Raw genomic sequence first — 21,064 nt, 5'->3', positions numbered from 1 at the left:
CCTTTCAGCACAGGGGACCCTGGTTTGAATTTTGGTCAGGACACTATCTGCATGGATTTTGCTTGTCTTCCCTGTGCTTGCGTGGTTTTCCTCTGGGTACTCCGGTTTCCTCCCACGCTACAAAGACATGCTGGTAGGTTAATTGGCTAGATTGACCCTAGTATGCATGCATGTGAGATAGGGACCTTAGATTGTAAGCTCCTTGAGGTCAGGGACCTATGTGAATGTACGGTTTGTAAAGCACTTTGTAAAATTGTTGGCACAATATAAACATACCTATAAAAAATAAAGCTCCTTTACCTGCTATTGCATTCCGACATTCCTACTAGCTCTTATCATGGACTACAGAACAATTTGTCCCTATGTTGTGGAAAGTGGGAGGGATGCCATAGTTTAATTAAAACAACAGGGCAGTGCTGACACTATTTCCGGTGATTACAGTCCACAAACATGCATTTTGTTTCAGTCCACAACAGAAAAATAAGAACCAAGTGCAGATCTTGCAGAGCTTTTGAGGGGATAGGGCAGCACTGTGGTTCAGTGGTAAGCACTGGAGCACTATCTGCATGGAATTTGCATGTTCCCCCTGTGCTTGTGTGAGTTTCCTACAGGATACTCTAGTTTCCTATTAGGCCTCATTCACACTGGCACTGAAAACTAGAAAAGTGAAAATAAGTTATCTGGGATGTATATCACTTTTTTTCTTGGTTTAGATGTTCCTGGCTAAAGCTACATTTATATGTGTTTACATATACAGTACATAAGTTTAGCCACATTTAAAGGAGAACTATGGGGTAAGTGTTTACTGAGGCCGCCACAGCCGGGACGGATCCCGACAATACTGTCGAGATCCACCTAGCTGGGTGAGTGACAGCTGGCTCTGCCTATCTAGAGGCAGAGATAGCTGTGCCCGCCCCCTCCCCCGTACGTTCCTCCAGTCAGCGCTGGAGGATTGGAGCGAGAAGCGGGGGAATCCCTGCACGGAGTCGTGAGTGACAGTCACTGCTCTCTGTGGGGACATGATCGGGAAGTGAGCAAGCGACAGTATGTGTTCGCTCACTTCGCGATCTATTGAGCCGACGTGTGACAGTTTCATTGTCACACGTCGGCTCGAACTATGAGGTTGAGTGAAAATCACTCACCTCATAGTTTTCCTTTAAAGTTCCAATATGGATCCTGGATGCACAGGATTCTATGTTCTCTAAATGCAGCTAAGCTGAATGTAGGCAATTCAAAGTCTGAATGATTGTATTGAAAATCAGTTACATACCTTTATATACATTTAGAAATGTGCTCTAAACACATATAGACTCTGGTAAGTTAATTGGCTCATGTCCTAACTTGCCCTAGTATGTGTGTGTATGTGACATGGGGACCTTAGACTGTAAGCTCCTTGAGGGCAAGGACTTAAAAAGCCACTTTGGGGCACCATATGTATGTATAAAGACCTTGCCATTTTCACATCTCTCTAGATGTCAGTATGAGTGTCTTAGGCGTATTTATGTCAGAGCTTTCCAGTTCTGTTGAATTCATGCCTTTTAGCCTCATTTTTATTACCCTTACATTTTGTGCTTGAAAGCATTCCATGTGCAGTTCATATTGGAAATAAAATCCCCATTACTTTTCATGGCATTAGAGCCGTTCACGAAACTTACCTGGGGAAAAAATGCCATCTCCATCCTTTCCAGACCAGCCAATTATTTCTCTCATTTTCCTTAGTGTTATTTGTTCCATCAGGACGAACACTGGAGCAATTTCATAGGTAAACCTTCAATGACAAAATACACAGAATGGAACAAGGTAAGATCTATATCATTTAATAAGAAAGGTCTTTGCTGCTGCATATAACAAACTTGAAATGATAACATTTCTGAATTTACATTGAAAATAAATGATAATGATATAGAAAATTCCATAGCAAATTAAATGGCCTTTCTGCAATAAGGTACCTGCAAACTTTAATGTTATTTGCTACCGCAATGATGTCATCACAAACATGAATATCAGCGTTTGCTATAGAAAGATCTCCATTAACCCATTTTTATCCTGAAATAATTGGTGAAAACATCTATATTCACAACAACGGCGATTTAAGATCTGTCACTTCTTACTGTGGGGCTTGAATGAAGTGTGTCCCCTTTTGTTCTATTTGTGAAACAAAGTAGAAAGTTGGAGAAAAACAACCTGCAATCCTCCAGCTGTTCAGAAAATGTAAGTCCCACCAATACAGTGATTAATTCATAGGACCAAAATGGGAAGCCCCTTCCCGAAAATGGCACGCTGTGGAGTAGAGTTGACACCACAAGGGTTAAGGTTTTGCGTAATGAGTCGCCCAAATCTAATTAAAACTATTGAATGCAGTTAATAAAAAAAAAACATCAAATGCAATTATTCATGTAGTGTCCGCCATCTACTAACCCCCAAGGACAACTTTGTTTTTACAGTTTCGTTCAGTCGATATCTGTCAGGAGTAATTATAGATGATGACTTTTTTTTTAATTATCCGTGACAAAAACAAAAAGACATGTATCCAGCCTAAATGTCCATCTAATGAAGAGGAAAGGCTCCATACATGGTAAGGTCTTAGGTAAGGACTTTCACAGTGACTGAGAGATGTCATAGATCTAATGCGATCAACCTGTACATTTGCAATCCATCTTTAAAAGTGAGGTAAAACAATCAATATGATTATTAATTAGTTTAATTTAGGAGTATAGTGCAGTGTACTAATGGCCGACAAGAATTCGGTCTTGTTTTCTTATTAGGATGGCACTTTTGTCAAATGAATAGAGGAAAAGAGAAGCAGACAATTAGCTAGATCATCTAAAATGGATACAATCATCTACTTTAATAATCTCCTTTATGTGCATCACTACATTTAGAAAACAATGCAAGCCTAGAGAAATTTTCGAGTGTATTTAAAGAGACGGCCCAGTCACAATTGGAAAACCTACTACTAGTCATAATGGCCATTGCCTGTAAAGCATTTTCTTTGCACATGTATCTATTGATCTCCTTTTTAACATAGCTGTTTTACCATAAAAACTTCTCTTAGATTACATTATTCCTTTTCAAGTCTGTCCCTAAAATTGTGAAACTTTCTGGCTCCCCTCACACCTGAAGTATACATTCCATTGCACTACCACATGCACTTTATTGTGTGGTATTTTGCATGTTAATATGTGTTGCATTAAGGCAATCCATTCATTTAGGGATACATCCAAGAGGCGCTGGTACTTGTTTATTCATAAACAGTGAATGTGAACAACAGTCATTCAGTGAGCTCATTGGCTTTGCTTAGGTGGCTTACATGGAAACAGGGCTACCCTCCAATGAGTACCCAAGAATGTCACTTAAAGCTTAAAAGGAGAACTATGGGGTCAGTGTTTTCCCCATAGTTCTCCTTAGGGTAACGGGAGGACACAAACTAGCGTCCTCCCGTTACCCTAAGCTCAGTATACCGCGAGCTGCAGCTCGCGGTATACTGAGACGCCGCAGCCGGGGCGGATCCCGACGTAGATGACGGGATCCGCCCAGCTGCGTGAGTGACAGCTGGCTCTGCCTATCTAGAGGCAGAGCCAGCTGTACCCGCCCCCTCCCCCGTCCGTTCCACCAGTCAGCGCTGGCAGATCGGAGCTGGGAGAGGGGAATCCAGCCCCTCCCCCTGTCATGGCAGAGAGCCGTGACAGGATTGAGAGGTAAGCGAACCTGGTATGTGTTCGCTCACCTCCCGATCTACTGAGCCGACCTGTGACAGTCTCATTGTCACAGGTCGGCTAGAACTATGAGAACTATGAGGAGCGCCAGACCAAATTCTTAAAGAAGTCCAAAACAGCTTCAAATAACATCCGACATGTTTCGGGGGCAAAACTCACTACCCCCCGAAACGTGTTGGATGTTATTTTATGGATCATTAAAGCTGTTTTGAACTCCTTTATAAATTTGGTCCAACGCTCCTCTTTTGGTTTATGCTTTGAGTGACATTCATCAGGAATGGGCTGCCAATGCATGGTAATAAAAGGAAGACTACACCTGCACCTTTTTTAATGCGGCGTACCACAATGCATGACATGTGGTTTGATGCTCTAAATTGCTATTTCATTATCACCTATTGTACTTGTGCTTAGGGATGCAATTGTACACAGGGTCATCCCTATAATGAGGTAGCGTGAGGTGGCTGCCTCAGGTGGCATGCCATTGGGGAGCGGCAGGGGGGCAGCCACAGCGACCCAGGTTGCTTAGAGCTCTTAGCAACCTGTAACGCTCTGCCTGGCGTCCTTTCCTGCTCACTGACGTCACAGGTTGCCTAGGGCTGAGCGGGATGCTCTGGCTTGCATCCTGCCGAGCACCTGGCAACCAGTGACGTCAGTGAGCTAGGCAGGAAGCCGGACAGAGCTGATGACAGCCCAGTCTGGCATCCACTGCGCCAGCCACAACGCATGACAAGTTAACCAGTGACCTTTACCTGTAACACCCCCCCATTTCCCCCCAGAAAGAAATGTCCTCAGGTGGCAAAAACCATAGGGATAGCCCTGATTCTACACGGATGTCAATGCTCCACACAGAGTACTGTTTTGTGCTAACAAAACAGTCAAATGCATGTTGTACAACACACTTTGACAATGCATAGAAGTGAAGCCGGTCTCTAGGCCAAAGGCCTGCAATGCACTAGTTATCCTGTCATTGGTGGCAACTCACCAGTTGCTATAGAGGACAAAGAAGCCACTGACCTGTTTCTACAGCATCTTTTTTTACCTTGCTGGCCAGACCATTCTTCGTGTTTCAGTTTGCAATGGAGTGGCATTATCAAATCATTCATCAATGGTCCAGCCAGCTAGAGACCACTGGCGGAACTACCAGGGTTGCAATTGCGACCGGGCACTCACATTCCGCCTGTTGGGGGGGCCTAGCAAGGAAGAAGAGGGCCCCCCCGAGATCGTGCCGGTCCTTCCCGGCTGCTCAGCCACCCGCCGCATGTACGGGCGGCTGTGCGGTGGGGATGGAGAGGCTGTCAATAGTCTTATAGCACCAACTATGCAGGACTACAAGTCCCAGCAATACATTATAATTTCAAGTAGGGATGCACCAGTGCCAATACTGGGCATTTTCACAAGTACTCGTACTCGTGAAAATGCCCCGATACTAAACGCAGATACCAGTGTTCTGTTGAGAAAACCGACGTAGTCGAATTTGCAGACCTCAGCATCTGCGCTTGCACACAGACCAGTATTATTGAGGGAACAGGCATTTACTTACAACGTATTTAGTTTAAATTGTTAATTGTGACCGTTAATAATATTCCATCCATCATTTACTGCCAGGGACGGCATATTATTACCGGTCACAATTAACCATTACAAACAAATACTTTGTACATAAATGCCGGTTTCCTCTTTAATCCTGTCTGTGTGCAAACGCAGATACTGGGTTGGCGTTCGACAGAACACCGGCACAACATTTTTAAACTTAAGCTGCTGCCTGAGGTCCCGTGCTTGCTGGGGACCTCGGCATCCGTCCTGTTAACCACACAGTGCCATGGCGGCGGGGGGTTGGGGGGACCCTTCATGGTTTCGTGCACCGGGGCCCTGAAGGTTCTAGTTACGCCTCTGCTAGAGACCAAAGGTGTAGAAACAGATGAATGGTTTCACTGCCTTTATTTAGCAATGCTGGCACCGGTGAGTTGCCTCTAGCTACAGGATTTTTTTTATAATACTAAATGTGTAATCTAAGCACGTGCTCTATCCAACTACAGTGCATGAAATAGGTCACCATTACAGCTGCAGAAAGCATTATGCATTAATCCCCCCTGCTCTGTTCCTTCTCTTTCATGTCAGCTGCCAGTGGCAGAACTCCACATGATTTGATATTTCCTCTGGAATGCATGGGGTGATTGAAATGTAATATAAAGGAAGATTACTTTAGAATTATATGTAACCCATACTAAAAGTAACTTTACCAATTGTTCAATCAATATATCCTTGTAGCAAGTGGAGTTTTTTTTTTCATGGGAGCTCAATAAAGTTTCATATTTTTGAGCTTAGATTAAGGAATGCACACTGTGAATTCCTTTAAAAAAAATCCCAACAGACCTAAATACATTGGCTTCAAGGTGCCTATAGAAATGACATGGCAATTCTCCCTGACTCAACTGATGTGTGGACATTGCATGTGCATGATGAAAGTTCTCATTCTCTTTTCTTAATAGAAAAGAAAACAATTGGCGTTAGTTGAACAGAATATTTCCAACATGTGTTATATTCACCAGATTGTTGCAAAGTAAAACATGAATTGGCTGCTTTGTTTGCCAAAATTGGACACCTTGGTGTCCTGGTGCTTTGCATTAAGAGCTCATTCAGATGGGCCTGCACGGATGTGCTGGTTTGGGTGTGCGTGTGACCGCATGCAATTGTGTGCAGCCATGTCCTCCCATAGGGAAGAATAGGTTGCTGTGCGCAATTACACGCACCAACTGTCACTTCCGGGATCGGGTCATTTTATGGGCATGCACACTGTACAGAACTGCAAGCCTGTGTGAATGAGCCCTAAAGCACACCTGCAAATGTGCATTTTTCTGCATTGCGTTAAAATTATTTAAAATGGGTGAATGGTCTGGCAACATACACAATTTTTGGCAATAAAGTCGCCACCCTACGGTAGTGCCTTACTATGCATTGTAGTGTGCTGCAATAAAATTGCATTGCCTTACTGCCTGGTGTGCTATTTAAAGTGAATAAACAGCATATTTTCTTAACTATATCCCGAATCACAGCGGTGGAAGTTCGACTAGACCCAGCATTGGCTTTGCTGAATTTGGGCATAGACATTATCCCTCACCCTTTCCGGTGATAGTTGCACATGTGTTTCTGGTGGCTCGATTGATGATCGCGAGAAACTGGGAATCAACTGACTCTCCTACTGTTCGCCAAGTCATACAAATGGTCCATCTACATTATAACTATGAAAGAATCTTGGCCTTTTGCAATTGCTACTGCTTAAATTTGATAAATACTGGGACCCGTGGAAAACGTGGTATTTGTCCCACCCGACGGGCTAACAAGTTTGCCCAAACGGTATGTCTTGTACACTGGAAAGTATATGTGTTCTATACTCTCCCCTTTTATTATTGTTTTCTATGCTATTTGGTGGATTACCAAGATACATTCTTTGAGTCTATGTTTTTCTGTATCGTGAATGTATGTCAAAATATCTGGAAAAATTAATAAAAATCTATTTAAAATAAAGTGAATATACAGTACACAATACAACTGCAATACACAAAACGTGCATTAAGGTAACTTGCACGTTATCATAATGCGCCACTGCAGAAAAGTGTCTTTAAGTCGTGCAATGGAGATTGTACAATACATAGCCACCATTATACGTGTTCTTGATATTCCAACAACAAAATTGCTGCCTCTGCTCCTCTCTATCTGGGAGTTTTGTGTGTTCCTGGCCACCTTTACATTGTCCAGCACTTCATGTTCCATTCTCAATAATATAAAATAAATAAAACATCAAACAGGAAAAGTGAGAACCCCACACCATTATCACAGCAGGTGTGTAGACTCGGGAACTCAAGAACTGAAATATCACCAATAGAGTCCCTGAGAGTTCTAAGAAACAGGGGGTTTAATTCTCCAGTGTCTACCAAAAAAACAAAACATGAATTTTGGGTGGACTGATCCATTAACAGCTCAAGCTCTGTCTCCTCTTTAAGCTCCAAGTGCATTTCACAGGGAGATATAATGTTAAACAATTGCCTTATATTTAGATTTTACTTGTTTTCTTTTCAGGCCATGCACAAATCAATATACAATTTCAAATAGCCACCAGCTGTTTTATTTGACTGACCACGCAGGCTTAAAACGTATCCGAGAGTTACAATATACTTTTCTATCATTTGCCACATAGATCGCATTTGGTGATAAAACCATATGACTCAATCAGTTTTCAATATCAGATTTAAAAAAGTGCATTATGATTAATGTAGCTATTTAGCTTTATTACTGAACCATTATTATTGGAATCCATTCATTCTGGGGTATTGATAAAGAAACAATCACGGCTAATAAATAAGGAAAAATGCAATGTGTTGTAACCCGTAGTAACCGCTGAGCCACCATATTTCACTGTTTTAGTTGTTGTAAAGTGATTAAATGTAAAATATGAACTTCTGCGCTTACAACCTAATACATCCTAAAGTGATGCATATTGTATTATACTTATGAATTCAAGTACTACAAACACTTTGTCAATTCAGGGCATAGTGACAATTTGCCCTTAAGGGGCCCCTGTCCTAGTTAATTTCACATTACCACTGATCCAGGACCAGGCTCCTGCCTCTGCTGCCTTGTGTGACCTCTTCCCTTAGACAGTTGACATGTAAATTTTGCTTAGTTGTGAATGGATATTTGTACCAATTTCATTAAATTTGGATGCATCCGAATTTGAACGCATGCGAATGCGAACGAATCCAAATGACCATTTAATGAAACTCGGATCCGTACGAATTTTGTTTAAAACGAAACTAAAAATTTAACATGTGACTGTTCCCTGGCCAATCAGATATTTTTTGGGCTATTGGGGGTTGCATTACAGGCAAGGTCATGTGACTTCATTGTAAAACGAAAATTCGGATCGCTCTGAAACAAAACCTGGGATGGATCTGAATAACGTACCGAATCGAACTTCAGATACGAAATCCGAAAAACAAAAGAAATAAAAGTTTGAATCGATATGAATCACATTTGTTGCGGGGTTACATGCCCATTAGACAGTACACAGGTCTATCAGCCAATCCCTAGGCCCAAACACTGGAAGGGGTAAAGCCACCACTTCCCATAACTTCCATCACAGGTGACACAATGGGTTCCAGTGCTGGCTACAACACAGGCAGAAATGATGCAGTATTGTTGAAAATGCCAGTATAACTGGGGTGGGGGCTTTAAGCACTTTGTCACAATGTCCTGTATGATAGAAGTGTCTCTTTACATTTTTATTAAAGTTATTCAACTGGACAATTTCAAGATTTTGTTTCTGTCAACTCTGTGAACTCTCAGGCCAACACTGACTCCAATCCAGTTAGGAACACAGTAGCCCAATCTGACTGTGGTGGATTATAATAAGAGCCAATTGAGCATCTGCCCAGGGCCTCAGGTTTCAGAAGGCCCACGAGGAAGGTGAAAAAGTTCTGCACATCATTGCTGTTCATAGTAAGCCAATATCAGCTTTGCAAATCATTAAACTTTTCTTTTTTTCTAGCAGGGTAATGGCAGCCTTCTTATTCCATTCAGTAAAAGTTTCCTTGAAAGGAAAATTACACATATAAAATAGTACAGTTTATAAAATTGCTAATAAAAATTAATTTTCCATTTCAATCTGTAGCCAGTGTAATTTCAAAAACTGTCAAAACAATTAAATGTAATATGGTAACCTGGGGGTGTCCTGTACATAGCATCCATACAATTCCAATTCAAACACCGCATTTCAAATCCTTTAGAATTACTTCAGAAAAGCATGTAAAAAAAAGACTTTGTGGAGAACCATACTAATATCATTGTGAGTATGTTTTGGATGAACACTGGCATGTTAAATTGGCCATTGGAATTTCAAAAAATCTTCAAGATCATGAAGAAGAAACTTTTCAATCCCCTTATTGTCTACTATTTTGTTGTTGAGAGCTGGGGGGCTATTTGGGACTAAGTTTAAAAAGGGAATAAAAAGGAATACATATCCTTTAAAATAAACGTAACAACATAAACTTACATATTTGTATTTGCAGTTGAGGTCAGCCATTCTCCGGCCAAACCAATCATGTCCAGTCCAGTTGAAAGCTGATTGAAAAAACGTGGGTGACCTAAAAAGAAAATAATTAAATTTTAAATAATATAAACACATTATTATTGTCCTTTGTATTTTCCACATACAGCAACAGCATGAAAACTCAGGTTTATCTTGTCCATCCTGCTCCAAGAACTTTAGAAATACTTATCTTCATATTGTTTTGGGATTCTTTAGCAGTCAGTGTCTAGGCATTTGGTCACATGATCTCTGCTGAAGGATATAATCGACCAATCTAAACTCTGTTTCTATTTTCAGTAGAAATTATGCAATCAAATGCCATGAAATTTGGTCCCAAGGGTAGCCAAGCTAAAAATACATGGCAGCCTCACAATTTATAACTACCCTTGGTAGCAAGGTGCACATAGAAGGGCTTACAACAATCCAAAACACTGATGTTTCCCAGCACACTTACTGGCTAGCCTGCAACAAAATAATTTGCCTTGTCTAACAGTATGTGTTAAAAACAGAGGTTTTAATTGCACAACTTTTGCAAAATATGTGGAAGCCACACTGCAAGGGTAGCCATGGTGGGTTCCCAGAGCCGCAGTTTCTGCAGTCGATGTAATTATGTCAAGGAGTGGAATGGCTAAGGGTAAGGGTAGGTCTGCTATCATTGATTTACCGTAACGCTTTGTTGCTCACCCATTTTGAAATTGCATACTGTGACTCTGCTTTGCGCAATAACTTCTAAAATTGTTTTGGATGTCCAAAAATGAGCGGTTTCATCAAAATATATCGGCCAGGGCGGGGATCATTTTTTGGAGGTTTACTTAGGGCCATTGCCCACAGGATTTGTACTTTTTAAATAACCAAAAGCCGCTGGTTAGAATTCACCTTTTGTCATTTTGTTGTCAAAATGACAATAGATAGAGTCGATTGGTTAGTTTAGGGCGTCCAAAACAATGAAAATGGTTGATTGGTTAGTTTAGGGTCGCCAAAACAATGAAAAGGGTTGATTGGCCATCGATTTGTTGGCAATTACTATACTTTTCATATTGACTAAATGAAAGTCTATGAAGCAGAAGGTGAGTGGGCCCCAGTGAAGGAAAACTTTCTCTATGTTGTAGGACATATAAACAAGCTCAGTAATGGGATAAATAGCCTGACATCTGTGCCTATAAAATGAATTTGGCAACAGGAAAAAACACAACAAATGCGCAGGGCTCAAAGACAGAACCAATTTCTGCATTCCGGTCCATAAAATCAGACTACTGGGTCACACACAGCTTGTGCAGTAGTAACAGCAACACAATGTGCCTTCAGTGACATGTCTTCCATCAACATACTGTACTGCAAGGTATACAAATCTACAGGGTTATTAATGCTAATGCTAAAACAAATCACTGAGAAATGCACTTAATGGGTCAGTGTAAAGGTGCCCATACACTGCTTGATTCTCGTACGAGTATCGCGGGAAATCCCGCGATCGTACGAGAATCGAGCAGTGTGAACGAAGACGTGCAACCGTTTCTACTGTACGGTCGCACGTCTTTTGTCTAAGGAGCACGCTAGAAAACCAGCCGAAAATCGTACGATTTTCGGCTGGTTTGAACGGTGCTCGGGAGATAAATGCCGAACGGGCCGGTGTGCGCACGCGCACACTGCCCATTCAGCATTGCGGTCATTGGAAGCCCGCCATTCAGGGGGACGGGCTTGCGATGATTGAGAGTACGATCTGCCTGTCCAAGATGGGCAGATCGTACGTTTTTTTAATTACTTTACAACCATCGCAAGACTAAGGTCTTGCGATGGTTGTAAAGTGTATGGCCACCTTTAGCCAAAAGTGCACTGCTGTCATCAGGTGCAGAAGACTACAGTACTATTACTGAAGGATATTGACTACAATAGTGCAATTTTCTTCATATAACCATACAAAATAATGCTGAAAAAGACCAAAGCCCATTAAGTTCCATCTATGCTAAAAACTGTTCAAATGCTGATTATCCAGAAGAAGCCAAAGCAAAACCACATTCGGGTAGCTGGTCAATTATCCAGCTTGTCCAGCAAAAGCCTTTCTATGCCTCTGCATTAGCAGTCAGATCTGTGTGCTGGAACAACCACTACACTGATGAATCCTAATTATTAATAGAAATCTAATATCAAGATAACATTTCTAATGGGAAAACCATTCTATCTAAATTACTATTACGTTACTATATATCTACATCTACATGTAAAACCTGCAATTACTTACCTAATGCATATATAAACCCAAAAATAAAACTTTAATACATTGCAGCTTACAGGTCCTTAGATGTGGTGGCTGATTCAGTTTCTACTTTTGAGGCTTAAAACATTTTCAGCAAGTAGAGAACATACCTGCTGATCTTGCCAGAAATGCAATACAAATTACTTTTTTTTAAATGGATAAATGAATACATGGAGAATGGTGATGTGACATCCATGGCATCCTCTATAGATACAATGGAGAAATGTGTGTAACCACCCCAAGAAACAGGAAGTGTGTTATTCAGAAGATTAAAAGGTAAAAATAAAGAAATTAAAATAAAACTGAAATAGTAAGCTGCAGTATATTACATTTTTAGTTTTTTGGTTTAGATACATTTTAAATTTACACTCTTGGGACAAGGCTGGGGGAACAGCAACACAGGTCAACCAAAGCCCTTCTATAAAAATACTAGGAAAAACAGCCTTGTTGAATTTCTCTCCATTGTACACCTGGAGAAAGCTGTTCTTAATATTAGCACACCTGCCAAGACAGATTGAATTCACATGGGCACAAAGAATCCATTGAACATGTACACAGCCATCTTTTAGTCCACAGATCAAACACAAATTGTGCCATGTTCCTGTCCTATATTACATGTTTATACCCAAACAATGGGAATGCCAGGCTGCACTTTGAAGTTTGTAACCTAGGCAGTAGCAAATATAAAACATCCTTTATTTAAGCAGATGATTCATGAATTTGGGAAAAAAGTTTGAACAATGTCCCTGGAGTAATGGAGGAAGGGACAAAGACACGATTGGAAACCCTTGATGTGTTTGATTTAGTTGTTGCACCTGCAGAGTGGATTTCTGAAAGGACAAAATGGGTGATGACAGCAGACCCAAGGAAAAGATCAAGGGAGAGAGGCCCACAGACTTAAGACCTGGTCATAAATGCCCAATAATAGCAAGAGATGCTCCCAACCTCCCCAAGCATCATTTGAGAGGCTTGAGCCATGTCTGATCTACCAAGGTGAGATAATGAGTACCTTGGGCTGTGGAGAGAATGTTAATAATGCACAGAGATAGTTTATTACCCTGTGAGAGGGTCTGGTCCTTCACTGTTCTCTTCCCTGCCTGTTGCTCTACATATCTGGTGTGTGTCCAGATATCTCCCTATCTCTGACACCTAAAGGTCATGCCATGTAGAGCATTCTCAATATGTATGACCACCTATTGTCTACTTAAATGTGATATGCCAGAATGGACACCTCTTGTATAACCCAGTACACTAGTGGCAAGGACAACTAGGGTAAACAACTAGTGTAAAATCACTTCTGTCTCATTGTGCTTGGTGCCACATGTTGGCCAGGAACATTTCCTTTTGGAACTTTCATCTAGTATATGTAGCATTTTAAAGGGGTCTCAGTAACTTATTTGATCCCAAACAAAAAAAATGACAGGAGTGAGGCAGTAATAGGGACACAATACACATTGTTGTGCTGGACTTAGCCATTAATACCCATCTAAGATCCAGGAAAAAAGGGCGAGACTGGCAATAGAAAATACTATAGGCCAATTTATAAGTAAAAGGCATTCCCGTTATATAACACTTACTATCCTATATTGTTTTGGGCTCCACAAACTTTGCCAAACCTAGCAGAGCAATAATTTTTATCTACAGGTACCACTAACCACCACATACAACCAGTGTTGCTGCTTTAGGGCCTGTTGTGGTTAACACCAGCCTGCAATACTAACCAGATCTACTCACAAATGTGCCTTATGGTCCAGGCCTGCAAAACAGTAAAAACCCATCCGTAGAACAAAAACATCTCTAAAACAACAGGCACTGATAAATGTATCTAGATTGTAAACAAGACTTTACCAACATTTTATTTCTTTTAAGGAACGTTAAGCATGGAATGATTTGTCATTTTGGACCTGGCATATTAAGACTCTTCTCATTAAGACTTAAACTACACATTATGTGCATAGCTGCAGCTGATTATCCATAAAGAGGATAATGAACACCGCTCTGTCCCTCCAGCCTTGCTCACAATCAGTGAGTACGCTTCATGTCACACATAGGCTCTATAGATATATGCAGGCTCCCAGTGTAAAGAAATAGCTGTCTTTTCCAAATCACTGCAGTTTAACTTAATGAGATGTTTCCCCTGTGATGCTTTTAGGTCTGGTGTTATATGAGAATGACAATCTTTTTAGAAAAGTGTTACCTCAGAGATTTCCACTACTCAGCTCCTGTGTTGATATATATTACTATTAAGTAAATGCTGCTTATTTGGCACATTTACAAAAATTAAAGGCAAAGACTGAGTGGGTCCATGGGTGGCAGATTGCTTACTATAACGTGCTGGATTAGTGTGATGCTAGTTCATTTTATTACTTCATTACTGTGCTGTATGTGCATAGGCCAATGTAGTTGGATCTGTATGTGCATTATAATTAATCAAAATTAATCGATTAAAAAAAATGTAAATTAATCGAACACGAAAATTTTAATCAGTAACCGCCCTACTTTTTTGTAAAAGCAAGCATGGCCCAGGAGGAATATATATCCTAAACCTCATCTGAACTCTCCTTTCAAGCTACTGAAAATGTTTGGGTATATACAGTATGTTGGCAGTAGTTGCATGTATGGGCAACATAAGACACCAATGTACCTTGGCAGCATATGGGAATAGATTATGATAAGAAAAAAAAGTACGCTGTGGAACATTTGAATATTAGGCCTTGAGATTATTATAGGTTTTTATTATAGATTATTATAGGTTTTTAGTATACAGTTTACCTGCTCAGTGCTTCAGTTTTTCATTTAGGTATTTTCATGTTGCATTAATCCACCCAACTCCCTTTAATGGTATTAATAAAGTGTCTTTGTAAAGCTGGCCATACACTGCTTGAATTTTGCCTGATTCCGGCTGAATAGTCTGATATCTGAGTAGTGGGCTGGAGCAGCGGAGGTTGGTGACTTAAGCTCAGCAACTGGTTGTCAGACCCAAATGTTGTCAATTTGTAACTGGCTCAGCAAGTTTCAACTTACACATTCCTCCAACCACCCTGTTTAGCGTGGACAGAGGAATTGATTAATTTCTTTCGTTCAGTCTGCGGGGCTGCATGGGATAAATTTGAAGGGTGTACGACCAGCTTAAGTCACCAAATGAAAAGCTTTCATAGAAATCTGAGTCTGATTGGTAATGTAAGAAGCAGGGAAAGTAACTTAGACTGTACAGGTTTCAGAAAGAACACTCCTACTGCCCTACTATCCTGTGAGGTGGTCTGTGTGTGCTGTGACCGCAGTGAGTTACAGAGAGCTAACTCTCTCTAGAGATTAAGGTAAATTGGGTGGGCATTGTGATTTTTACAAGTTCTGTGCTCAGTAATGCATTACTTCACTGATTCCATGGTTTCACTTGCAGCATGGAATTCACCTTTAATTATCCATCACAGTTTATTAGATATATATCATTCAAATATGTGAAGCGGCGCTATCACCCAACAGGTAAACAAATATGTGCAAAAACCAAATATTATAGTGAACAATACTATTGTGAGTTAAAAGAAAAAAAAAATATGTATATATAATATTTTTCAAATATTTTCCAAATGAAATCTTCTAGTCAACTGTTTGTGTAAATCACAAGGTGATAATCTAAAAAAACTCCAAATGACTAAAAAAGTAGCAAACGTCGTGTGTCAGTGTGTAAAACACATAATTGAAACAAAGTGTCCATACATTCATTTAGCGCAGGCAGCTCTCTCTCTCTCAAAAAAAAGTGTTGTCTTAGTCTTTCTTTGTGCGCCACTCTGCCCACTCTTGTAATTTCTTGTGTATTTTTTGCTGAAGTGCTCACAAAAAACACCAGTGCTCTGATAAATAAGCCTCTCACCTCCGTGTTCAGACCCTTGGGTCTCAAAGCGCTTCTTATAGGGTAAAACTCCTTCCTCACACTATTTGAAGCTGTGATCTGCCTTCCTTCAGATAAGACCATTCCTGATCTTAAAGTTGTTCTCCTCTACCGACAGCCCAACATCATCTCAAAAAGATTTCTCAAAGACAGAAGTGGAAATCATAGCGCACACCCCGTATGCATAAAATGATTTTATTTAAAAAAATACACTCACATAAAAACGAATAAAATCACGTATCAGAATCACATTCCTGGATGTCAGATCTGTCCTCCTCTTTCTCTCCAGGCGTTCTGACATCACTGACTCTACGCATTACGTCTAATTGACTTCACCAGGAAGCTAGAGTCAGTGAGTTCAAGCTCATATATACAAGCACTCTATTAACCCTTACTATGATAACTATCTTAAACTATTGAAATCTATGATCTTCACATTCATAATATCTAGACCAATGCCAACATAAACATACAATTATTAAATCAAATAAAACAACCATAACTGCTTCCATGGCACTAACGTGTGTGTGGGAGCTATGCGGAGTGCAAAATGAAAAAGGAATAGACTAACAACTTGCACCTGTGTACACATTCTCCTATCTCCCATTCTCTGTGTATGCTATGAAAATGACACAATAAGGAGTAATATGATGGTTCTCAATAATGGACCAGATGGATCCACTGGCCCTATTTGCGGAAACCCCATTAATTTAAAACAAACATAGACAATCTATTGGAACCCACATTAAAAATCACTAATAAAACAATTTAAATCAAACTCTACATTCAGACCATAATTGTATATTTTTTGTGGCATTGGTCTAGATTGTATGAATGTGAAGATCATAGATTTCAATAGTTTAAGATAGTTATCATAGTTAAGCTGGCCATACACCTTACAATTATCTGCAGATTTTCTGTGGTCAGATGGAAAAGGTGCAACAGATTCCTCCATCTACACTTAACTGTGTGGATGGAGTAATTTCCACCTGGGCCAATCTGTTGCACTTTTTGCATCTGACCACAGAAAATCTGCAGATAATTGTAAGGTGTATGGGCACCTTAAGGGTTAATAGAGTGCTTGTATATATGAGCTTGATGAACTCACTGACTCTAGCTTCCCGATGAAGTCAATTAGACGTAACGCGTAGAAGCTGAGTCAGTGATGTCAGAACGCCTGGAGGAAAAGAGGAGGACAGATCTGACATCCAGGAATGTGATTTTATTCATTTTTATGTGAGTGTATTTTTTAAATAAAATCATTTTATGCATATGGGGTGTGCGCTATGATTTCCACTTCTGTCTATGACAGATCTTTTTGAGATGAAGTTGGGCTGTCGGTAGAGGAGAAAAACTTTAAGATCAGGAATGGTCTCATCTGAAGGAAGGAAGATCACAGCTTCAAATGGTGTGAGGAAGGAGTTTTACCCTATAAGAAGCGCTTTGAGACCCAAGGGTCTGAACACGGAGGTGAGAGGCTTATTTATCAGAGCACTGGTGTTTTTTGTGAGCACTTCAGCAAAAAATACACAAGAAATTACAAGAGTGGGCAGAGTGGCGCACAAAGAAAGACTAAGACAACACTTTTTTTTTTTTTTGAGAGAGCTGCCTGCGCTAAATGAATGTATGGACACTTTGTTTCAATTATGTGTTTTACACACTGACACAGGACGTGTGCTACTTTATTAGTCATTTGGAGTTTTTTTTAGATTATCACCTTGTGATTTACACAAACAGTTGACTAGAAGATTTAATTTGGAAAATGTTTGAAAAATATTATATATACATATTTTTTTTCTTTTCTCTCACTATAATATTTGGTTTTTGCACATATTTGTTTACTTGTTGGGTGATAGCGCTGCTTCACATATTTGAATGATATTAATGCAGGCTCATGTAGCTAATTTAAGTGAGCAGCTGTAAGGAGAGACGCCCAGTTTTCTTAGATTAATCGAGCGCAGAAGTCCCTGTAGATAATTATTAGATATATACCTGTTCGTACTCCATACTTCAGAGTGTCCCTGCAGTCCACCAGGATTTGCTCTAGGGACTCAGGGTTGTCTGACAGTTCCAGATTAAAGCCTTCAATCCCTTCCAGGAGCTGGTGAGGGTGGTGGAAATCCAGGACTTTAGTGGATCTGTCGAAGGTTTTCCTCACATAATTCAAGAGAATGTCAACCACCTCCAGGAGGAACTGCATGGTGGATTCCTCTCCATTTTTGGCAGGCAGTAAATCTGCAGAACAAACAAGCTATTAGAAGGCCAGCCTTTGAATGTAAGAGCAAAAGATGGATGACCAGGTGACGGAGTGTCTGCTAGTGGCTAGGATCTTTATATATGGCTTGTACCAGGAGAATACAAATTGTCTGCACAAAATCCTAACTGCATTATCAGACATCACCCTGACAGTCAGAGTAGTTGCTCATTTGAAGTCAGCCATATTTCTTTGTCTAATCTCCGTCTCTCCCAGTCATCTCTGTTACTGTGATTAAGCACTTACACATTATACAGACATTACGTGTTTATAAAATAGCAGCTATTATTTCACAGGCAGCAATGCAATCTGTTTTAGATTGGCTTGAAGGCATATAGGATACATATATTTACTACATTTACTAAAATACACTTTTGTGGTAACATTTGACAACTCATTGCATTTAAAGGTAATTCAATCTTCTTTATATGTTGTTTGTTGAATAATGCAAAAGTGTTCAAATGATCATTTTGCAATGCGGAAACTGTTAAAGTAAACCTTTCATTTTTCCAATCTGGGCAAGGTACAGGTTCACTTTACAAAAGGGACTTTAAAGGGCCACTTTCACTTTGTTCTAAATGGCAAAATGCCTCCTGATAGCCCATCCCCTCAACAAGGTATACTTACTAATATGTGCAGTTTTGCCAGCTCCATTCAAACCCCCACTCCAATGCACTAAAGGATCAGGGCTTATACTGTGGGAATGGGGGAGCATGTGCCCTCAATTTTGAGACCGAGCTTGAGCCTGATGATTGGCTGCTCTGGCTCATGCACTGTAACCTGGGGAAAGCCTAGTGCACTGGCATGTGGTGAAGGGGGGCTGACATCATCCACCCAGGTAAGCACCAATCAGACACTGGACCTTACTCAGGGTGGACTTCTGCAGCAGGCTGGTGGCAAGTAGCATAGATCGGTAAAAACGTTGTCTAAAGGGTGGGCTATCAGGAGACACTGTGTTACCCTGAATGGGCAAAGTGACACTCTTTAGGCAGTGTCTACTTTTCTTCCCGGAACTCTCCTGACACCTATATTTAGCACCAGGTTGCTCAAGATTTCTGTGTAAGTTGAAACTTGCTGAGCCAGTTACAAATTGACAACATTTGGGTCGGAAAACCAGCTGCTGAGGCACTGGATGTTTCATTGCAAGGAGACAGATGAAGTGCCATTTGTTTCAACATAGCTGGAAGCACCAGGTAAGTCTCAGGTGGTCTGGTAGTGGATTCAGGTGGCAGGAGGGTACAGGGAAAATATATACACACTGTTTAAAGAACCTGACGTGAAATGAATCTGCTACTTTTGACTGTATAGGCAAAGAACAATCTCTCTTTAAAGTTTGCTTTACTAATTGCAGGGTAAAGCAAAAGGTTGAGTTACCTTCCCCCATTCCCAGCAGTATAAATTTACCTCCCCTTTGCTTCACCGCCCTTGATACAGTCACCAAAGAACAAAGAAAAATACCAGGTTCCTAATGGTATGTAGTAGCATGTCACGCACTTCTTTTTCTCCTACGTGACAGTACTAATGCTTGGTGGTTGGCTAAGTGCTGTCACATGAGAGATGGAAGAGTCCTCAGCCCTGTGTTATCACTATGGGGTCTATTCACTAAGCTGCCGAGGGCAGCCGAGTGAACAACCGACCCCAAGTGAAGTGAGCCGAACACTGTTCGGCTATTCACTTCAGGCTTGTAGGGCTGATTTCAGCCGTATATCGGCTGAAAGCAGCCGTACATCGGGTCGCTTCGCATTAAGATCACGGCTGGCTCCGCCCAGCTGTCAGAAGCTTGGCCAGCTTCGGCTTTCAGCGCGGCTCAGCCGAGCCGAGGCATATGCGTTTGGCTCGACTGAGCCGCTCGGCCACGTTCGGGAGCTGTACGGGCTATAGTCAATAGCCGTACAGGGGTCCTGGGGCTGAAGCTAGCCGAAGGATCGGCCGAAGCTACGGCTAGATCCTTCGGCAGCTTCGTGAATAGACCCCTATGACTTCCACTTTGCACACCCAGAGCAGGGGGGTAACGGAAGGGGAATATATGCAGCTGGGGAGGGGCAGTTAAGTGAACCTGTTGCTTTGCCTTGCATGGCCACACCATTCCTTAGACCAGACGTGTCAAACTGGTGTTTTATGGGCCACATGCCCTCTCCTTTTCATATATGTAAATTACACTTCCATACATAATGGTTCAGCTAAATACTTCAGGAAATATTTTATGGCCCCTTTCTCTGAATTTAATCATATACGCATTTTTTTCACTATGTGTTAAGTTCCAAAGAGCCTGGAATTAAGTAGGTGCAGCTTTCAGTAGACATAATGCAATTTAAAGAATTAGTCCTCTTAAAAGAGAACTATGGCCCAACTTTTGCCATAGTTCTCTTTAGAGTCACACGAAGGCCATAAATGATGTCCTTCCTGCGCCCCAAAACTCAGCACATAGTGGGCTATTGCACACTATATGCTGAAAGTGCAGAGCTATGCTGCAGCCAGGACGGATCCCTATAATATTGTCGGGGTAAACCCCTCTGCCTGATTGACAGCTGGCTCTGCCTCGAGAGCCCACCCCCTCCCTGTCCATCCCTCCAGTCAGCGCTGGAAAAATGGAAAAGGGAGGGGGGAATCCCTGCGGATTGAGTATTTGGGTGAGTACTCGTATTTTTCTTTGGTGTGCTGGTGATATATTTTACTGCTTAGAATATTTTAATGAACATGTTATGAGTGGACAAATGTCTATGGGGTCTATTCACAAAGCTGCCGAAGGATCTGGCCGTAGCTTCGGCCGATACTTCGGCTAGCTTCGGCCCCAGGACCCCTTCGGTTCAGGAGAACCGAGGGGGTGCTGTACGGGCTATTCACAATAGCCCGTACAGCTCCCGATCAC

General features: G+C 41.2%; 1 protein-coding gene across 1 annotated transcript in view; it reads right to left on the bottom strand.

Moving 5' to 3' along the window:
- The window catches only part of GAD1 (glutamate decarboxylase 1), a 65,697-nt gene that overhangs the window by 18,074 nt on the left and 26,559 nt on the right, over positions 1-21,064 (bottom strand). The window contains exons 4-6 of the mRNA XM_018569580.1: positions 17,934-18,176; positions 9,766-9,856; positions 1,656-1,768 (exon numbers count right to left, since the gene is read on the bottom strand). Of these exons, the coding sequence (XP_018425082.1) occupies positions 1,656-1,768; positions 9,766-9,856; positions 17,934-18,176 (447 nt within the window). The remainder of the gene's footprint in view (positions 1-1,655; positions 1,769-9,765; positions 9,857-17,933; positions 18,177-21,064) is intronic.

The sequence above is a fragment of the Nanorana parkeri genome, unplaced genomic scaffold, assembly GCF_000935625.1.
Source record: "Nanorana parkeri isolate BGI_ZX_2015 unplaced genomic scaffold, ASM93562v1 scaffold1361, whole genome shotgun sequence".
Classification (NCBI taxonomy): domain Eukaryota; kingdom Metazoa; phylum Chordata; class Amphibia; order Anura; family Dicroglossidae; genus Nanorana; species Nanorana parkeri.
The sequence above is the reverse complement of the archived record's forward strand: the minus strand, read 5'-3'. Positions and strand labels throughout refer to the sequence as shown.